This window comes from Gorilla gorilla, chromosome 13, assembly GCF_029281585.2.
Source record: "Gorilla gorilla gorilla isolate KB3781 chromosome 13, NHGRI_mGorGor1-v2.1_pri, whole genome shotgun sequence".
NCBI lineage: Eukaryota > Metazoa > Chordata > Mammalia > Primates > Hominidae > Gorilla > Gorilla gorilla.
In genome coordinates, this window is record NC_073237.2 from 128,245,542 (window position 1) to 128,265,877 (window position 20,336).

The 20,336-nt window shown below is 49.1% G+C and overlaps 1 protein-coding gene across 3 annotated transcripts in view; it reads right to left on the reverse strand.

Annotated features, from left to right (window-relative positions):
• The window catches only part of MED27 (mediator complex subunit 27), a 218,215-nt gene that overhangs the window by 8,624 nt on the left and 189,255 nt on the right, over positions 1 to 20,336 (reverse strand). For all 3 annotated transcript variants that reach the window (XM_004048767.4, XM_055351393.2, XM_055351394.2), the window contains one exon: positions 15,341 to 15,382. In XM_004048767.4, the coding sequence (XP_004048815.1) occupies positions 15,341 to 15,382 (42 nt within the window). The remainder of the gene's footprint in view (positions 1 to 15,340; positions 15,383 to 20,336) is intronic.

A 20,336-nucleotide genomic window follows, 5' to 3' on the forward strand; every position in this document is an offset into this window, starting at 1 on the left:
CCCACTGACTCCCATCCCCGCTCTCCCAGTTTGCAGATAAAGGTGCAGGCCCAGGGCTGTGGCCAGCAGCTGCCCACCATCTCTCAGGGCGGGTAAGTCTTTGGGAAGCTACAGTTGCGACGCCAGGCACAGGTTGGGAGATTCACAAATGTGCCTGCTGTAGCACAGGCTGCTCAAGGGTAGCACGAACTGAATTCACTAGAAAGTGTCCTCTTCAGAGGCGGCAGGAGCCATGCGCCACAGCCCTGCTGGGTGTCTGGCTCACAGGCAAGGCACCTAATTAGTTTTTCCATTGCTGGTCGGCAATCTGGCCAAACTCAGCCTCTTTTTCAAAAAGTCCAGTATAAAGCATATATTCTCTTCCACTGCCAAGTGCTGGCAGCTTTTTCCAGCGCTGATGCAATCACTTGATTTATTCAATTTCCCACCACCAATTACAGAAATATTTTAATAAAGGAAACAGAGCTGATGAACTTGCCATGTTTTCCCTCTTGTCCTCCCCAAGTCCTCCACTGCTGGTTTTGGAATTCCTGTGGGTGGCTGTGGAGCACACGAGAACTTCACCTACAGTGATCTTCCGTCTTGTCAAAGCACTCCACCTTCAATATTTTTTTGTTTTACATTTTTCAACAACAAAATTGTTTTTTTGCTCAGAATCCAAGACTTGGAAAAAACAGGCCTGGGGCAAAAAAAAAAATCTGCTATTAACTAATTTAAATCCACTCTGTGGCAGCCGAGGTTCGGTCCCATTGTGCGGCAAAGCTAATGAGATTCCGCTGGGAGATAAAAGCCACCCTCCCCCTTGGCGGAGGCCAGGAAGGGCACTAATGCTCCCAAGGAGAGGGAGGCGATTCGCCCACCAGTGAGTGCCGGTTTGAAAAAAGCCTTGTAAAAACATCAAAGGGATGCGAGCCCAAGGAAAGGGAGGGAGGAGAAGGCAGGAGGGTAGCAATAAACCAGTGAGGCAAGGGTCCCTGAAGCAAGAGGAATGCGGGGATGGGGAGACAGGTCTCACAAAGAGGGGCAGAGGGTGATGCAGGGAGGGGTTTCACTGGGAGGCGCCTGGTTCACCCCAAGGCAGAGAAGTCTCAGATGCCTCGTTTGGGGTGTGTCCCCTGTCTCAATGGTGACCTGCAGTGATTTACTTTGAGAAGGGTGACATCGCCATTGCCTGCCAACAGATCCAGTCCACTTGATCAATGTTCCTTTCAGTTTTCCCTACCCTCTCTCAGCATATCCAAACCCAGGAGAGAATGGAGCTTAGGGAGGGAGTAGGGACTCTTTCAAGAGACCTTGAAACAGCTGCCAGTCAACGTGCTGGAAAAGGAGATGCCAGTCAAAACAGTCTCCCAAAGCTCCTCTGCCATATTGTGTGCACGGAGCTCCTGACAGCCCCCCTCCTACAATCAGAGCTGGAGGGTGCTTTGGAGATCATGAGTTATTTTAGCTAAACCCAGAGTGGCACTGCCTGCAATAACAGCAACAACCCACATCGCCATTTACTGAGCACTAATCCTGTGCAAGAGCTGGTCTACACTGCACAGCTCAGGGTGTGTGGCTCCTCCAACAGGAGCCCAGCCTCTGGATCTGTCCCTTGTGAGCTGTGTGACCTTGGGCGAGGATTAAATGGGCCAATGCAGGGACAGTGCACTGACATACAGACCTCAAGTGTCCGACGCATGGCAAGCGCCCGCCAAATGTGTCCCCTCGTGGTTTTAGCCGGCTGAATCCCCACGACGATCTTCTGACAGAGGTACTCTCACGTTTGGGACTTCTAAGTCGGGGGCTAAGTCACAGGGAGGTTAAGTGACTTGCCCAAGCCAAGGAGCTGCTAGGTGGCACAGCAGGAGTTTGTTCCGACCTTCTGAACCCCAGCTTGGGTGCCCAGACTCTATGCCCCAAGCCTCATGGGCCCCCGACTCCAGGCCTCTTGGGGTGGACAGGGGTTGTAGGGGGATGAAGAAAAGTGCCATTTCCAGGACCTCTCGTCCCCAGAAGGGACTGGACCTCAGCACTTTGAGGGTGGAGCTGGGACTGGATAACAAGTCTCCTCACTTACACCCCAGTTCCTGTCACTTATACAATGTTCCTTCCACCTGTCAGCAAGAAGCTTCAACCTGTCTGGCTCCCTGCTATGTGCTGGCCCCAACCCTCCAAACGGTCTGACAGAGACACCGGTGGGCCCTCAAGAAGACCTCCAGATTGAATGAGTCTCCCTGCTGTGGACAAAGAAGGGGAAATCAGGCAAATACAAGGCGGCTGCATCAGATGGGCATGCCCACACATTCATCGAGGGCATGAAAAAGTGTAGTGTGAGAAAAGGTGCAGGGCGGGGAGAGTGGGATGGCCCTACTGTGGACCCCAGATTCAGTGTGCATCCTACTGTGTGCCCGGGATTCAGTGTGCATCCTACTGTGAGCCCTGGATCCAGGTGTGCGTCCTGCTGTACGCCCCGGATTCGGTGCTCACCCTACCATACACCCCACATTCGGTATGCAGCACCCACACGCTTTTTCCTACTCAGGCCCTCTCCCGCTGTGGGGGCAAAGATAACAGGTTTAGGCCTAGCAAGATGATTTCTCACTTAAGTTTAACCCCCAGATTCCAGGTTTTATGTTGACCAGATAGAGGTTTGTTCTGTAGCAGTAAGGGAAGAATAAAGGATACTGTAATGACACAGAAAGGACTGGGGAGAAAAACCCTCTTAATACACTATTGTCCTCAGCAGTTTCCTCTTTAAAAAGCAAGGGCCTGTTGGGCTCCTTGAAGGGGGAAAGTTAAGAAGATGACAATGCCAGTCACCAGCCTGGTACAGGAACAACAGCGCCATCCACAGCAAGACCTTTGTCCTCTGTTTCAGGGGTGACCTCGTACTTGTCACCCATGCTGGAGTGCGGTGGTCTGATCACAGCACACCGCAGCCTCGAACTCCTGGGCGCAAGTGATCCTCCTGCCTCAGTCTCTCAAATAGCTGGGACTACAGACACACACCCCCGCGCCTGGCTAAGTTTTTAATTTTTAGTAAAGACAAGGTCTTGCCATGTTGTCCAAGCTGGTCTTGAACTCCTGGGCTCAAATGATCCTCCTGCCTCCCAAAGTGCTGGGGTTATGGGCAACCTTGCACCTCTTTCCTATCTTTTTTCCTCCGAATTTTCTGAATACTTTCAACTTGGGGTATTTGATTTGATTTAAATGGAAACTTACAGTTCCCGCCAGGGGTTCTAAAACAGGGGCCCTTGTATTTCTCAGTGATCCAGGGATTGTCCTCAGGGGCTCCCGAGTGTCCAAAGGTCATGGGCATCATCTGGCCCCAGGGGGCATGCTCCCGGGCCGGAGTGGAGGCTGGCGACGCAGCATGCAGGTGAGGAACAGACGCTGGAGGCTGACTGCTGGGAACCGCCTTCCAGCTCCTGGCTGGTGGACCAGGCTGGGCACCAGGACCCAGGAGTTCACAGGCTCCCTGAGATGATTTTGGGTGCAGGTTCAAGGGCCGCTGCAGGCCACTGCCTGCTTCCCACCACCAGGGGACAGGACTGTGGCCGAGCAGCGCCCGGGGGAGCTGAGCTTGAACAGAGATGCTCTTCCTAACGCACCTGCTGAGGGCATTATCTGCCAGCACACAGCCCCCGAGGCCAAGCTAGGAGAGCGGGCGCCTCTACTATTCGGAGTATTTCCTCAGAAGATTAGTAAATAGGGAAAGTTAAGTACTCAAGTGTTTAGAAGTTGCTTATTTAAAAGAGAAGCCTGGTAGGGACCCAGACTGTGGCTTCCCTCCAGCCAATATCGGCTTCTTCGTACTGTGAAGAGAAGATTCTCTTAGATCTGGGTGAAAGTGACAAAAAGGCAGACAGATGGGAACCGTCAGGAGACCGGGGTTCGACCCTAGCTTAGTGGCGAATGGCCTGGGGGGCCTCTTTCCTGCTGGCCCTCGGTAGAAGAGCGTGGTGAGGCTGGGGTGGGGCTGGGTGATTCTGCAGGCCCCTCTAGGTCTAGGTTTTCAGCAGATGCTGCTGCAGAGCCTGAGCTGTCCTAGTTATCTCCTGGCAGCATGTGCACACTGTGCCCTGAAGTTCCTGCCCCAATCCAGGAACCCACCTGCTGCCCCGATGCGATGGCACCCTCAGGTGGGCCTCAGATTCCAGGCCAGTTCAAAGAGCTTGAGGATTCAGCTTGGAACCAGGGAGACCACCTGCACAGCACTGTTCTCTGTGTGGGAAGCCTCTGTGCCACTCAACCAGACTTTGGGGCACTCAAGTAGCAGGCAGCAAAGCCAAACGTGTGCTAGGCACAGGTGCCCAGGCAGTTCCCACGATGCAGAGATCAGAATGGACTTTCATTGGGTAGATGTATTTTAATGTTACACAAGGAGATTAGCCCAAGAGTTTGGGTCTCTACTAAGAGTTTCACCAAGGACAGACCCACCAGTAAGGAGAGGGACAGTAGGAATCTCTTGGAAGGAGAAAACTCTTTGTGGGTCCTGTGGGCAAAGACATGAACCAAGTGTGTTAAATGTTTAAAGAGACAGCAATCCCTGCCAGCAGTGTTGCTCTAAGGATGTGTGCTGGTTTGATGAAGAATATTTAAAACAGTCCCAGAAGTACTCATTCCATGAAAAGAGGAGCCATCATTATTTCGAAACTGGAATGCTATGAAGTCAGCCCTGACAGTGATGTTAGGGGGCGATGGGGAGTGCGCAGAGACGAGCTTCTCAAATGGGGATGAAAGTACAGTAGAGCGGAAGCAGGGGATTTATTTTTTATTATGCAGCTCTCGTCTCTAATCTGTACCTCGGATTTGTATGCCACAGGTTCAGCGGGCCTAGCAGCCTGGAGAGGAAACATTGAAGCCCACAGGGACTTGGGATTACTTGGATGGGATCAATATTTCCTCCTCTGCTTAATGAAGGAGTCATTTACATGGGCTCTGAAGGGCTTATAACTGTCCACCAGAGCCAGGCATGCTGCTCTGGGACGAGACCAGAGGCAAGGCTGCCTGAGCTGGAACTGGAGAGGTGAAGGCAGACATTGCTGCTCCATCTTGTCCGAAATCCCTGCTGACACTTTAGAGATCAAGCTCTGTGTCTGAGAGGGGCGAGCCTGTGGATGTACTCAGCAAGATCTCTGGCACACACCAGGGCCTCTACATATGAGATGTGATTTGGTTTGGGGGGTTCCAACCTTATCCTCTTTAAAGTCCCAGCCAGGGTGCCACTGACGCCTGAAAGGGAAGCCCCCAACTCCCTGGACCCTTGAGTGCAGACTGGCTGCAGACAGCCTTTAGGGGTGATGCACCCCCGCTGGCCACTCCACAGCCACCTACGGGATCCTTCTGAAAGCCCTGGTGGAGCAAAGGAGGCCTTGCGGACCTGGGTCTCAGCCGCATTTCCCTTCAGCCCCCACCTTCCATGGCAGCAATGCCGGCTCCTGGAGGAATCCGCCTCCCACCCCAACACGTTTTCCTGGCTGCACGTCTGTGCTCAAGTGGCCCCTCTGCCTGGAATGTTCCTGTCAGGCTAAGCCCTTCTCACCCCTCAGGACTCAGCTCAGGGTCTTCCCCATCCCAGCCTTGCCTGTACTCAGGGTCTTCCCCATCCCAGCCTTGCCTGTACTCTCAGCAGCATCCTCTGCACACCCCCGCCGGGCACTTGCCAGACCTATAACCAGATGCCCCTGTCCCCCAAGCTGTGCTCTCCTTGAGGCCACATCTGCCACATCTCCATCCTCCCTGGGCCTAGCTCAGGGCCTCCGAGAGGACTGTGGCTCAGCGCTGGGTGTGGCTCACCTAGCAGGAGCCTGAGTGAATGGGAGAGAAAGTGGACAGGAGTGTATGTATTGATTTTCAGCCACTGGGGAAAGGGGAGCGGAGTGAGAGGGAAGGGATGGGGTGGAGAAGCAGAGGTGGACACTGCCTGGAAGGTGGGGCCTGGGCAAACAGGGAAGCCCCAGGATAGACACGAGGGAGCTTTCCAGGGTCCTGACCGCCTTTGGCGTCTGCCGAAGGCCCTGTGCGTAGCTGCGAGGAGACGCGCTGGGTCTTTGACCTTTCTCAGGATTAAGGAATTAAGGCTTTTCATTTAGATGAAAAGAAAAAAGTTCAGTGCTTTCCAGATGGTAAAACGCCAGTTTCTGTCGCTGGCTGCCAGAAGAGTCCAAGCCCAAAGACACCTGAATTGTTCTGCACCCACTTGGTGTGATATTATTTTCTGCAGGAACGGCCCTGCAGTCAGAGAAACATCCAAAGACATCTGGGCTCCCAGGAAAACACAGACAATACCACCTACTTCTCCATCAAACTTGAGGCAATGACTGGAGAAGAATGCAGACTGCAGAGCTGGGAGAGAGACCCCGCCAAGAGGCAGCTCAGCTGCCAAGGTGCCAGGCGCCCCAGCCACCCCTGCTCAGTGGGGGAAACGGGAAATTGGGGCACAACATCTCAATCTCGGGTGCCTTCTGGAGATCACTGGTTGCGCCACTGGCCCTCCCAGGACCCTAGGGACTGATCCAGGTCCTGGACCCAGGATCCTGCCTACATCAGCATATCAGGGCTGCCCACAGGGCACTGTTGCGCGGCTGTAACTGTGGTGTCTTATAGGCTCTTCAGCTCACTTTGTGACCAGAAGAGCAGATAACATGCCTGAAAAAATGGGAAGGCGGACAATGCTTTGGTGGGAATGGGTAGGTCTGTCATAGCAGCTGGGTCTTGGGTTGACTTTACACACGACAGCTGGGCACAAACCCAGGTCTGTCTGACTCCAGCCTATACCGAGCCACCGTGTCCACTGTGGAGATATGGGAAGCACAGATGGAAGGGGTGGTCACTGAGGAAGAGGCCTGTGGGAGGAAGCCTGCCCACAGGGGATGGAGGGAGAACTTTCTCAGGAGAAGAGAGTGTCACCATTGACAGGCACTTCAGAGAAGTTGACCAGGTGGTGGACAAGACATTCACCTTACACTTCATACCTATGAATTCAACTTCACACCAAGTCTGTGGGGCAGCTACTCTCATGGCTCACTGCAGCCTTAACCTCCCACACCCAAACCATCCTCCCACCTCAGCCTCCTGAGTAGCTGGGACCACAGGCACATGCCACCACACCCAGCTAATTTTTATTTTTTTGGGGAGATGGGGTTTTGCCATGTTGCCCAGGCTGGTCTCAAACTCCTAGGATCATGATCCTCTGCCTCGGCCTCCCAGAGTGCTGGGATTACAGGCATGACCCATGCGCCCGGCTGCGTCTCTGTTTTACAGATGAGGAAACTGAGGCAAGTGAATCCACACAGGAAACAGTGGGGGAGCCAGGACCTGATGACACGGCGAATGGCTCTTAGCCACTCTGCTATGTGGTCTCTCTCTGGGATGGTCGCTGTGGGGAACGTGGTGGGAGGTCAGCCTGGGCTTAGAGCACGGAAGGGTGGGGGCCGTCCTGCCATGCTGGCAGCCCATGCATGGAGTTTACAGCCCTATGGGCTGAGGACGGAGACCTGGGGAATGGGAAGGTGGGCGGTCTTCCCAGAAGCAGTTTTCAGATTTTGACCTGAGTACACTGCAGCCCGCACAACGCTTCAGGAAGAAACAAGCTATACAGATGACAGATGACTACTCTGTGACTCCTGTAATGGCAGAAAGCCACAGACCACTTCCAGGGCAATGCAGCGTGCCCTCAGAAAGTCAACAGGATGGCCCAGGCTTTCCTGGTTCAATTTTAGCCATAAAACTGGGTTCATGTGAGCTCCTGGGCCATGCTCACACTCAGCAGGGGCTGAGGGAGCCTTGTGCAGGAAAGGTACTGGGGCGGCATAAGAGGAGAACAAATGATCAAATCTGTCCTGAGTTTAGTTTAGATGCTTATGAATATTCAAACAAGACCATTAAGAGAGAAGGTGGCGGTAAAAGGGTTTTCGACTGTTGGATTGAGCCTAACGACCCTCCCTGCGGCTCTCAGCTCCCAGAGCCCCGCGCCGATGCTTCTGCTTGGCGACCTGGTCAATACAGTCCAGCTGTCAGCTGGGGGGAAGGGCTGCCCTCAGGGATGCCCTGGGACCATCTGCCGCCGCTCCTTCCCTGAAGCCTGTCGCCAGCCCACTAGCGGGCTCACGCACAAATCTCTTGGGCATACCATTCATCGGAGTCACGGACAGGACTTTGTCTTGCTACATGAAGTGGCCCATTTCCCTTTGCAAGGATGAAAGCTGTCCCCTCAGTTCTGTTTGGGACACACTTGTGAGGCAGCAACAGAAAGCACAGAAACAGATGAAAATGACACCACATTCTGTCCTTACAACATAAGTTCTCCCTGTTGGAAAAAGTTAATCACCATTTAAGAGGCAGGGAGATGGTCAGAGGACTGAGATCTGTAAAAGACAGAAGGGCCTTCAACGACTCTGGGAGGCAGCTCCCGGCTGTGGAGTCCCTCTGAGTGTGGGGGTCTCACCTGTGCAGGGCACCGAACAGGGAACGGGACTGAGGTCTGGCCTGAGGTCTTAGAACTTTTGTCACAACCATGGCCTCTTCCAGGCCTTCATCTGTGGCATCTGAAGAGAGGCTTTGGGAAGGAAATGTAGAGGAGGCTGGTAGGAGGAAATGTTAGAAATTGAAGATAACGTGGCTGGGCACAGTGGCTCACGTCTGTAATCCCAGCACTTCGGGAGGCTGAGACAGGTGGATCATTTGAGGTCAGGAGTTCAAGACCAGCCTGGCCAACATGGTGAAAATCTGTCTCTACTAAAAATACACACACACAAAAAATTAGCTGGGTGTGGTGGTGCACATCTATAATCTCAGCTACTAGAGAGGCTGAGGCAGGAGAATTGCTTGAACTTGGGAGGTGGAAGTTGCAGTGAGCCGAGACCACACCACTGCACTCTAGTCTGGGCGACAGAGTGGGACCCCGTCTCAAATAAATAAATAAAACAACGTAATGACTGTTTATGGGGCCTCTTTAGTGGTGTGAAACGCTGCAGCGGCGCCACACACCCAAGTAAGGTGTGCAGCACAACCTGACTCAGAGGAGGGTGATGGTTCCAATCCCTGGGGAATGATCCCATGTTGAAACAGTTTCCTTCCCTAGGAGTTGGAATGAGCGATAGGTTAGGATTTTTGAATACTATTGGGGTTGGTAGTCAATTTACGCTAGGTACTCCACGTACCCACCAACGCAATATCAGGTGTCCACCCACTTTTTAGAGAGCTGAGTCTTCTAGGACTGACTCAATCTCTTTCACTGAAAAGCACCTGGTGGCCACCGAGTAAACAGACCTTGATCAAGTCTGCCTCAGTTAGGGGCCAGTCTTGCATATTAAAAAGAATGAACAGGCCGGGCGCGGTGGCTCATGCCTATAATCCCAACACTTTGGGAGGCCGAGGCAGGTGGATTACCTGAGGTCAGGAGTTCAAGACCAGCCTGGCCAACACGGTGAAACCCCGTCTCTACAAAAATACAAAAATTAGCTGGGTATGGTAGCGCATGCCTGTAATCCCAACTACTTAGGGGCTGAGGCAGGAGAATTGCTTGAACCTGGGAAGTGGAGGTTGCAGTGAGCTGAGATTACACCACTGCACTCCAGCCCGGGCAACAGAGCGAGACTCCATTACAAAAAAATAAAAATAAATAAATAAATAAATAAAATAAAAATAATCAACTAATAAATAAACAAAGGAATGAAGAAGCAAGCGGCACCCTGCCCAGAACATGACCCACCATGGACAATCCATTTGCTCACAGCTAAAAGTTCAGACGGTGCAGAACTGAAAGGGTTACTCATCCCTCTGCAATGACTGTGGATGGAGAGCTGGACATCTGCAGGCTACTTTCATGCTGTCCCTTACCTCTGACGAGAAAGCTGCAAAGTGTGTGTGGGTTCCTCTTGGCCTCTCTCTTGATGTCCCCTGCCTACCTGGGTGGTACACACACTCCACCTCTCTCTCCAGCCACCCTAGCAAGACAATGCAGTGAGTAGCTGTCGGTCTGCTCTTACTCTCCCTAAATTGCCAGATGAAAATGCACAGTTTTGAAATGAGGGGGTTAAAGAACAAAACAGTGGCTGCCCCTGCAGAGTTTAAATGTCAGAAAAATATGAACACGCTTGAAACCTTTCCTGGCTCTTTGTGATTCTGCCCTTTCAGATGGTCACCCCCCCCACCCCGCCCATTTCTAAGTCCCATTCTCTGAATCTACTCTGCTGGAGACTTGCTGGCTATAAAAAGCTTCTTCACCCTAGGACCAAGTGCAAGGAGCCTCCAGGGACCACAGTAAATGATGGGAACCTGTTAGCAGCCATAGACCCGTAGCAAGCTGTCCCCAGCCCTCTGCTACTTCCACACTTGGGTAAGGGGTCTAATGAGGAAGAGTGAAAAGGGCTTGCTGATGGCATGAACATCTGCAGACAAAAGGAAGGCAGAATTTTGCTTCCTGTGGTGGGATTTGCTACAGACGCTCAGGTGCTCAGGCTGTAAGCCAGCAGGTCAGGCACGGGCCTGAGAGAATGTGACAAGGGCATGCTTCCATTCTCCTACCTCCTGACATTGTTTGCCAGAAATAAAAAGGTGAGTGTTAGCTTGGTTTGGCTCTGCAAGGCAATCCCCCTTCCCTGTCACACTGAAGGAGAGACCTCGGGGTGGGCACGGGTGGGGAGCGTGGCTTCTTGCTTTCCCAGTTCTGCTTTCCCTCGTTCTGGGCTGGCCACAGCTGCTTCTTGTGGGCAAGAAAACAGGCCTAACACAGTAACTGCAACCACATAATGAAGGCCTAGGAGAGGGAGCTCTGCGGTTCTACCTCAGCTAGAGCAGGAGGAGAATTCCTCCATTAATGCCATGTGAGCTGCTGCTGGTGGCCCAGAACTCCCATCTCAGAGGTGGGCATAGCTGTGGCACCTCCCACCACTGTCAGGACATCTGGGTACTATCTTCAGCCTGAGCAATCTCCTCTTCTTGATGACCAAGGAGCATCCTCCAGCATGTCATGCTGCTCCCCAATGCACTTCATGCCACTGCTGCAGGCTGAGCTTTTCTGGATGATGCTGGGAACGAACCCCACCCTGGCCGGTCGACTTGGCTGGGTGCAAACAGGTAGAGCAGGTGGAAGATGTCTGCCGCAGTGCTCCCAAACAGCGTCTTTCTGGGAAACACTACAAACAACATCAATCATGACACCCCATATATAAGTGGGTGGACAGGAGGAAAATAGAATCTTGAGGAATAGCAAATCCTAAAAAGCGGAGTTTAGAAATGTTGCCACCGAATCCTTCTCTTTTGGTGATTTAGGTTTGAAATACTTAATGTCACCCCATAAACTGTGCCAGGCCTCTGAATCTGCAAAGGACAACATGGTCCCACCTCTGCACGTAGTGCAGGGCCTGGCAGTGGCACAGGGAGGTCTACCTGCTGGCCACTGAGATGAACACGATGAAATAGGCACGCCAGTCACCGCCCTGGGATGGAGGCTACACTGCGCATGCTTCGTGCTTTCTACCGCCATCTCCCACAAGCTCAGTGATACAGAAACAGGCTTTTTTTTTTTTTTTTTTTAACAAGATCCCAAACTCATTCTGTGTGATGATGATTAGTTGAAGGCTTTATTGATAAAGGATTAAGCTTAATTCTGTACATTATTTTCCAATATGTTTCCTTCATTTGACAGCAAATGGAAGACATTTTAGTTAGGAAGAGAGAGGACTCACTAATTTAATTCTTACTTGTCCCTGAAAAAAAAAGGACTTCAATGTTATCTGCCTGTAATCAGAAGGCACCACCACCTCTCCCAATTGTGGTTCTTTAATCTGGTACAGGTCAATATCAGAGGTTAAGTCCACTTAGTTAATAATAGGTGAAAGGAGCGATGATAAAGGAATCTCAGAAAGGCTTCTGCACAAATACACATGATATGCCACTCACCAGTGAGATAAAATTCCCATCCCTTAGAATTCATCAATTTTTACTACTTAAAACGTGTTACATAGACTGGAAGGAAGGAATTGGCGGATGCTCCTAAATCTCTCCAACTAGACTAATATCAAATTTTAAACACTTCTGCTTCAGAGTGTGTTTGTAATTTTAAACAAATACAAAGAGTGCCTGGCAGGTTATTTTCAAGGAAGGTAGGATAAAAATACAGCACTGTCTTTCTAAATCTATGCTTCACCAAATCTGTGTTTTATACATTTTACAACTTCCTAATACACTTTCTGCTTGCATTAAAAAATACTTAATACTACAAGAACATTAAAAAAAAAACATGCAAAAGTGAGCATGTGCAAGCCCCTCCCTCATCAAGGGTATTGGAATGGAAATGGACCATTGTTAAATACCAAGTTACAAGCTGCTATGCTTACAGCCCTCAAGAAGTCATCACTGGCCTTTTGTGGAGACTGGAGGAGGGAACTCATTGCAATACCACAGAGGACATGAAGACAAGGACCAGATTGAGGGGGAAAGCCGACCATTTTAATGTTCTTCACTATTAAAGCAAAGCAAGACAAGGATAATGAGCAGCATTCTTTCTCCTCAGAATATTTTTCAACCACCCACTGGGGGAAAAATGACAAGGACAGTCAGCACGGAAAACGTTAGCATTGAAGGCTGAGACTTTTTGCATGCGAAACAAGTAAATACCTCTGGTATGGTGACTTAGGTAAGAACACTAAGATGAGAAATGTACTTCCCTGCACTAAAGCCTGTGCATAACCACACCCTTCCTTCCTTTATGCTTCAGACCCAGGGACCAGGGAGGAAGAGAGGGTCGGAAGGGAGGGAAGGAGGAAAGGAGGGAGGCTATTTTCTTCATTACATTTCCAGGGAGCTTAGTTGGGTAAAGGGTGTTAGAAGAATCAAGCTATGATTTTCTTTGTTAAAACTTTATTTTAGAGCAGTTTTAGATTTACAGAAAAGCTGCAAAGATGCAATAGACAGTTCCCATGTCCCTCACCCCGTTTCCCCACTGTTAACATCTTCCATTACTACGGTACATTTGTCACAACAAAGAAACCAACACTGGTTACTCACTAATAACTGAACTCCAACCTTTATTTGGATTTCACCAGTTTTTCCATTAGTAACCCCTCCCTCCCTCCTTCCCTCCCTCCCTTCTTCTTCTTCTTCTTCTTTTTTTTTTTTTTTTTTTTTTGATGTAGTCTTGCTCTGTCACCCAGGCTGGAGTGCAGTGGCTCACTGCAACCTCCCGCGTAGCTGGGATTACAGGCGCTCGCCACCACGCCTGGCTGATTTTTGTATTTTTAGTAGAGACAGGGTTTCACCATGTTGGCCAGGCTGGTCTCGAACTCCTGACCTTGTAATCCACCCACCTGAGCCTCCCAAAGTGCTGGGATTACAGGCATGAGCCACCGCACCTGGCCCCATTAGTAACCTCTTTCTGTTTCAGGATCCAATCCAGGGTAGCACATTGCATTTAGCTGTGATCAATCTGTAATGCTTATATAGGTTCCCTAAATGTGTGGTTTTCAGCCTCAGACTACTCCCCTAATCCTAGACACCTGTCCTCTGCCTAGCCCTTATCACCAAAATGGGGCCCAGGGGGCACTGTCGATTATGTACAGTAAACACCTCTAGAGGGTGGTCCATGACGCCCCTCTGATCCACTAAGTCCTATGCTCACTGCTTAATGCACACCAGATTTTCTTCTGGGGTAAGAAAATGTTTTAGAACCAGACAGAGGTAGTGGATGTACACTATTGTGAAGGCACTTCAAGCCAAGGAGCATTCACTTTAAAATGGTTAATTTCAAGTTATGTGAATTTCACCTTGATCTACAAAAGAGTCCTATGCTTCCTGGCACACTGTGGACACAACCATTCTTCATCGTGGGGATAACTCGGACCAAGCTTTCAAAATCACATCCCCCTCTGTGTAAATCCCGTCAGTGGTTTCTCACTGAATTAAGGATAAAATCCGAATTCTGCACCAGGGCCTAGAGGCACCTCCCTGACCTGAGCCCTGCCTTCTACCTCCACTTCATCCCCCCTTCACGGGGCTGGCTCCTTCTCACACTGCCTGCCTCAGTTTCCCCTACAAAGGCTTCCTCTGACTAGCCTAATCAGAAGGAGGCCCCCTTGTGTTTCCTGGCCACAGCCCCCGGTTAATCACCTGGAGTCATTTGTTAGGCTTCCTTGCCTGTCGGAGTTTCCTCTGTGGCCCTGGCACCTAACAGTGCCTGGCACAGAGCAAAGGGGCTCAGTGGATACTTTTTTTTTTTTTTTTTGAGATGGAGTCTCATCTGTCACCCAGGCTGGAGTGCAATGGCACAATCTTGGCTCACTGCAACCTCTGTCTCCCAGGTTTAAGCAATTCTTCTGCCTCAGCCTCCTGAGTAGCTAGGATTATAGGCGCCCGCCACCATGCCCGGCTAATTTTATATTTTTAGTACAGACAGGGTTTTGCCATATTGGCTAGGCTGGTCTTGAACTCCTGACCTCAGGTGATCCGCCTACCTTGGCCTCCCAGAGTGCCGGGGAGTGGATACCTGTTGTTGAGCTGGATGAGGGAATGAATGAGATGATGGCCAACTCTCTTATTTCACTACTGGATGAGACCAGAGACAGAAGATGGATGAGAACAGAAGAAGCCAGCTGCTGCCCTGCAGGGAGCTGGCCCTGAGTACTGTGGGGACTGGTGGGGGTGTGGCGGTGGGGACAGAATCCTCATCAGCCACAGGGCCTGAGTTGGTCTAGGGAAGGGGCCCTGCACTGTCAGGAGCTGGGGAAATGAATTTTCTCTGGTCACTTTTCATTTCATCTGATATTTCCCATAACAGTTTTTCATAAGGAAGCCCAATATCTGAAAAAGATACAGTGTCCCCAGAGCACAAAGTGGGGAAGGGGCAGGGTGAGGGAGTGCCAGCCTGCTTCCCTTGGCCCATCCCTTGGGCACCAGTGGAGACCGCTAGGGCTCTGAGAAACCGAGTTTTAAAACTAGGTTTTCAGAATACAGTTTTTGGAACATCTCAAAAACCTATGGTTTTCCTAAGGTATAATTTACATACAATAAGACTGCCCCTTTGTAGTAATATAGTTCTGAGTTTTGACAAACATGTACAGTTGTGTAACACCACCACAATTAAGATACAGAATATTCCCACCACCCCACATTCCCTTGTGCCCCTCTGGGGCCAAGTCCCTGTACCCTCCCCTAGGCAACCACGGATCTGATTTCTGTACCTAAGGTTTTGTTTTTTTCCAGAATGTCATACATATGGAATCAGACAGTGAGCATCCTTTTCTGTCTGGCTTTTTTCACTTTTTCAAAAGCCTCTGATTTGAGACCAATGTTTAAACCTCAAAGCATTCACGTTTTCCTAATGCCGCTTGAGTAAGAAGCAAAAAGTAAAACTTACCTTCTGGAATACTTGATAGTTGGATTTGGACCATATATCAAGCTGAGGGGAAAGGAGAGAAGGATCATCAGCATCGGTCTTAGAATTCGGGACTTCAAGAAATAATATTGTAACTACTGTTAACCCTTCTTAAACTTGAAAAAAAAATCTGATTATAGAATAATAGGATCTCAGGGTTGAAAAGGATCTTAAATGTCCGACTTAATTTCTTCTTTATCCATTTGTAGGCAAGTTAAGAAAAGTCAATGAAGGAATACAGCAAGTCACCTTGAGGCACCTGCTGCTTCCAGGGCTCCTGCAAGCTGAGCCCCTGGCTCACTTTCAACTTTGATTCTCACCACGGCTCTTGCATATCTCAATGCCAAGGTCAATGCTGCCTCAGGCCCTTTGCACTTGCTGTGCCCTTTGCCTGAATTGTTTTTCCCATAAACCCCCATGTGGCTCTTCTTATACTCCCTTGAGCTCAAATGTCACCTTATCAGAGAGGCATTTCCCAGTTACCTTATCAAAACATTCTTTCCAGTACCTGTTACCTTGATTCTCTTTACTTTTTTTTTTTTTTTTTTTTGTTTGAGATGGAGTCTGGCTCTGTCACCCAGGCTGGAGTGCAGTGGCGTGATCTCAGCTCACTGCAACCTGCATCTCCCGGGTTCAAGTGATTCTCCTGCTTCAGCCTCCTGAGTGGCTGGGACTATAGGCGTGTGTCACCATGCCTGCTTAATTTTTGTATTTTTAGTAGAGATGGGGTTTCACTATGTTGGCCAGGCTGGTCTCAAACTCCTGACCTCAGGTGATCTGCCCCCCTTGGACTCCCAAAGTACTGGGATTACAGGCATGAGCCATTACACTGGACCCTCTTTACCATTTCAAAATTTAAAGTTTTCATAATATTTAAAACTGCCTGAAGCTCTATTATTTCTTTGTTTACTTGTTTCCTGCCTGACTTGCCCACAGGATGGAAGTTCAGTGAGGACAGGAGGCTTGCCTTCCTTCCCACTGCCTCTCCAGGTCCAGAAATGGGGTCTGGCATGTTGTGGGCATCAGGAGGTCTTTTCTGAGCGGAGGAAAGCTGGCAGCATCCAGCTGCTGAGCACCTGTTCCATGCCAGGCACTGCACTAGGCCCTCCACACACTCATGTAATCCCCAGAACTGGCCCACGTGACTGGCCCCATCAACAGTCTTATTCTCCAGATGGGGAAACAATAGCTCAGAGCCTTTCATGAGCCCAAGGCTATCTGGCGAGGCATCTTACAGATGGCCTCATCTGGTGGTGCTCAAATCCTGGCTGAGCATCAGAAGCCCCTGGGGGAAGGTTTTTGTTTTTTGATATACAGATTGCTCAGTTCCTCCCCTAGAGTATTGAATCAATGGCTGGAGCGGGCCCAAGAGCCTGTTCCATTGTTTGTTTTGTAGCCCTGCTCCCAAGGGTAACTGACGCCCGGCTGGTCAAGAGCCCCTGTTCTAGGGCACCCCTACTTGACGAATGAGGAAGCTGGAGGAGGTGTGAGTTGGCATGTGGGTAGGGCTCACAGTAAACCCAGTCCAGTCCTCCTCTGGTCACACTTGGTCACACACAGGGTACTTCAGTAGCTCATTCTAACCAAAAACATTTTGGTTTTTACTGGTTTGCATGATATACCAAATCAATGCCTTCTGTTTCAACAAATCAATGCCTTCTGTTTCAAGAGTTTAGAACAAATTAAGTATGGCAAAAATAGAACTACCCACAATACAGTGCTGACAGAGACGGCTCAAGGGCAATGAGGAAACGAGAAAGCCATCACTGTGTCCCATAGGTGCTAAAAATTTGACTTTAATATATGAGTTCAAGAGTTGAGTGAATGGCACACCTGGTCAATGGGCCTCTGGGAACCTGCCTTGGGGGTTGGCCAGCGGTCAGGTAGAGCCCTGGGCCATGGCGGTTTAGGCCTGTGTGGTGTGTGATTCATTTTGGAGCACCAGAAAGCATTGGGAAGCCTTTGGACAGGAAAAGTCCTTTAAGAAGACAGGACAGGATGTGTTGCATTTGACCCAGGACACTTCAGAGCTCTGTGTCTATTCTGCGGAAGACACGGAAACCTGGCTTTCTGAAAACAGTGCTTGGAAATTAAAAGCAGGGCTGTGAACAGGCATATACATTTAGTTCTCCTGGCTTTTCCCTGTTCACAATTAGTTTCATGAAAATTTCACTGTGTTTGAAAACTTTTAGGACAGTAGAGAAGGTTAAGAAGATTCTGAGGAGGCCACTCTGTACTTCCGCAGGAGAGGGCAGAGGTTCAGCTCATCGAACTCCATGACAAATCATGGAGGAGCTTTCACTGATCAAGCATTCATTCATTCAATAGGAAAAATGAACCTCAATCACCCACTTCTCCCTACCCCCACTGCCTGCACCATCTCCTTCTTGCATTGCCACAAAAACCCTCAACAGATCATCCTCCTTCTAGTCTGGCTAAACTGCTCTTCAGAAAGGTGGTGTCAATTGCCAGTCAGTGCCCCCCACTGAAACCACTGGATGGAGTAAGAATTTTAAAGATCTTCCAGCGCTGGAATTCTAATGTGACAGCTCAACAATTTGCAAGGGGAAAAGTGACATGTTACCTCCAGATGACTCTGAGGGAAACCTAAAAAGAAACATATGAAATTAATTCCCCACATTATCAATTCTGTTGAAGAAAACTACTGTTGGGCAGCTGGTCATATTTGGGAGGATAAATCGGGTTCATATTACTTTCTCAGTGCCGCAGTTTAGCCCAGGGCTTAACAAATGCAGCATTTAAAGATTATTCAGGGGTTGCAGGATGAATAAGAATGACTTTTGTATCGTTTAGTTGTACCAAAATTACTGCCAAGATGACAGGGAGAAGCCAAAGATTCCAAATCTCAGTTTTAGGAAGAGGAACACCGATGTCTGAACTTGGAACTAATATAGTTCTCCTTCCATTTTGAGCCCACAGCTGTTTCTTCTGAACTTCTTCACTGTTTACCCTTCCTGCCTGCTTACATCATACATAAGCAGACCAAGACATAAACACAGAGCCAAGAAAAACAGAAAAGAAGAATCTACTAGATTAAAAAGTTATAGTTTTTATTTAAAAGTTAAACATATTTAAAAATCCTTCAGTATCTGCAAAATGTCTTACTTTAAAAAAATCTAGAGAAAAATATGCATAGGTTTAATGAAACCATGGCCTCTCCAGCCTCATTGTGGATTCTCAAAACACACCACATTTATTCAAAGTGAGGATGATGCTCTTTTTAAAAGGTTTAAATATATTATTCAGGACCCTAGGGAAAAGCTCCTACCATCTGGGACAGAAGGACCTTAGATAATATGGTCTATTTACCTGGTGCGCATGGGTGAAAAAGGGACCCCCTAACCATAGGGCCCTCTTTTGCTAGGAGTGCACAGCAGGTGGTTTGTACTTGATTTTCTGCTAGATTTATGCCAAAGAAAGCCAGAAATGAGCATTCTGGAGTCAATGCCCTGCCTCTCCTCAGGGCCAGGAAGATTTCAGAAATTCATTTCAGGGAGCCAGGACTGATCCAAGTGAATATTTATTAGCTTCAGCTTATTTACTGCAGAGGCAGACATGGCTACCAATTCTTTGCTGGCTGCAATATTCAAAAAAGGAGCATTCTGGAAGCTGCAAACCTTCAACCTGATGAACAAGAAATTATTCTGAACTATAGTGTCAGGAAAAAGAAAGCGAAGCACCCTTCAGTATTCTGAGCAAGCATAAGAAAGATCTGAAAACACAAAAGTCAACCTTGTGGTAATTGGTGGCTGAGTCTGCAGTCTCAGGAGCAGCCTCCTGGCCTCTGGGGATTGCAGTAAGTATTTTAAGGGTGGGGTGTGGTCTGTTCTCAGGTGAAATGAAAACAAACCTTGCAGATGACCAACTGCTTCAGCACAGACATGTCTGTTCTCAGGGCAAACACCAAGACATCAAAAGACCTCTTGACACACAGGAAGAACTGGTGAAAATGGTGACAAATCAAATTTATTCACTGACAAGAACAATCAGAGCGACCCAGTATCAGCAGGCAGGTGATTCTGTCTGCAATGCTGACCACCACCACCACCTCCATCACAACCAGCAAGGGCGGATGCCATTTACTGATGAAGATGACGCATTCGGCCTGCCCTTTACCTGCGTTACTTTTAAAATCCTTTTGGCAATAACATGAGGTTGATAAAACCATTTCCAATTCACAGATGAGGACGCTGAGGCTCAGAGAAGTTAGGCGACTTGTCCACCATTGCATAGTTAATGCAAGGTGGGGGAATTTGAAACCAGGTCTGTGTGCAGAGGCCCAGCTCTTACCCTGGGAGGAAGAGAATGCCTTCCAGTTAGACAGCAGGCAGGATGCTGGGGCCGCGTGCTCCCTAAGCTGTCACTTGCGCAGCTCTTCTGGGAGCATAGTTCTGCTTTGAGGCCTGCTGCTGTGACAACCACTGCCACTAAAATTCATGTAACAGCAAGTGAACATTTTGGCAGCTTATCAGAAAGTTATCAATTCTTTACTTCATTTCAAAAAACAGTGGAATCGATTCAAAATTATCTAAATAAAGCTCGTAAGCCACACGAGGTTCCAACTTTTAGAACCTCTATTTAGTAGCTTCGTCTTGCAAGGTGAACAGGTGATAGGCCTATCAGTTTGGGTAGAATGCTGCAAACCGGCTATGGTGACGGATCTCTCCATGTTGTTACCCACATTTTCCAAACCATAAACTTCTATGTGGTCACCCTCTCAAATCTGCTGACCCTCCCCAGAGAATAAAAGAGTGAACAAGAGCCTCACCCAAGAACACAGTGTTACAGGTCTATTATTCTTCAACTTTTCACTTTCAATCAGGACATGCATTTGTTACTAAAAAACTGCTGAAAGCACAATTTCAGGGCATCCTCTGCATATGAATTAAACTGGATTCCCCTTTCCCTGGCTTTCACCCTTCCCCCTAGAAGTAACAAGAGGCCATTTTTCTGAAGG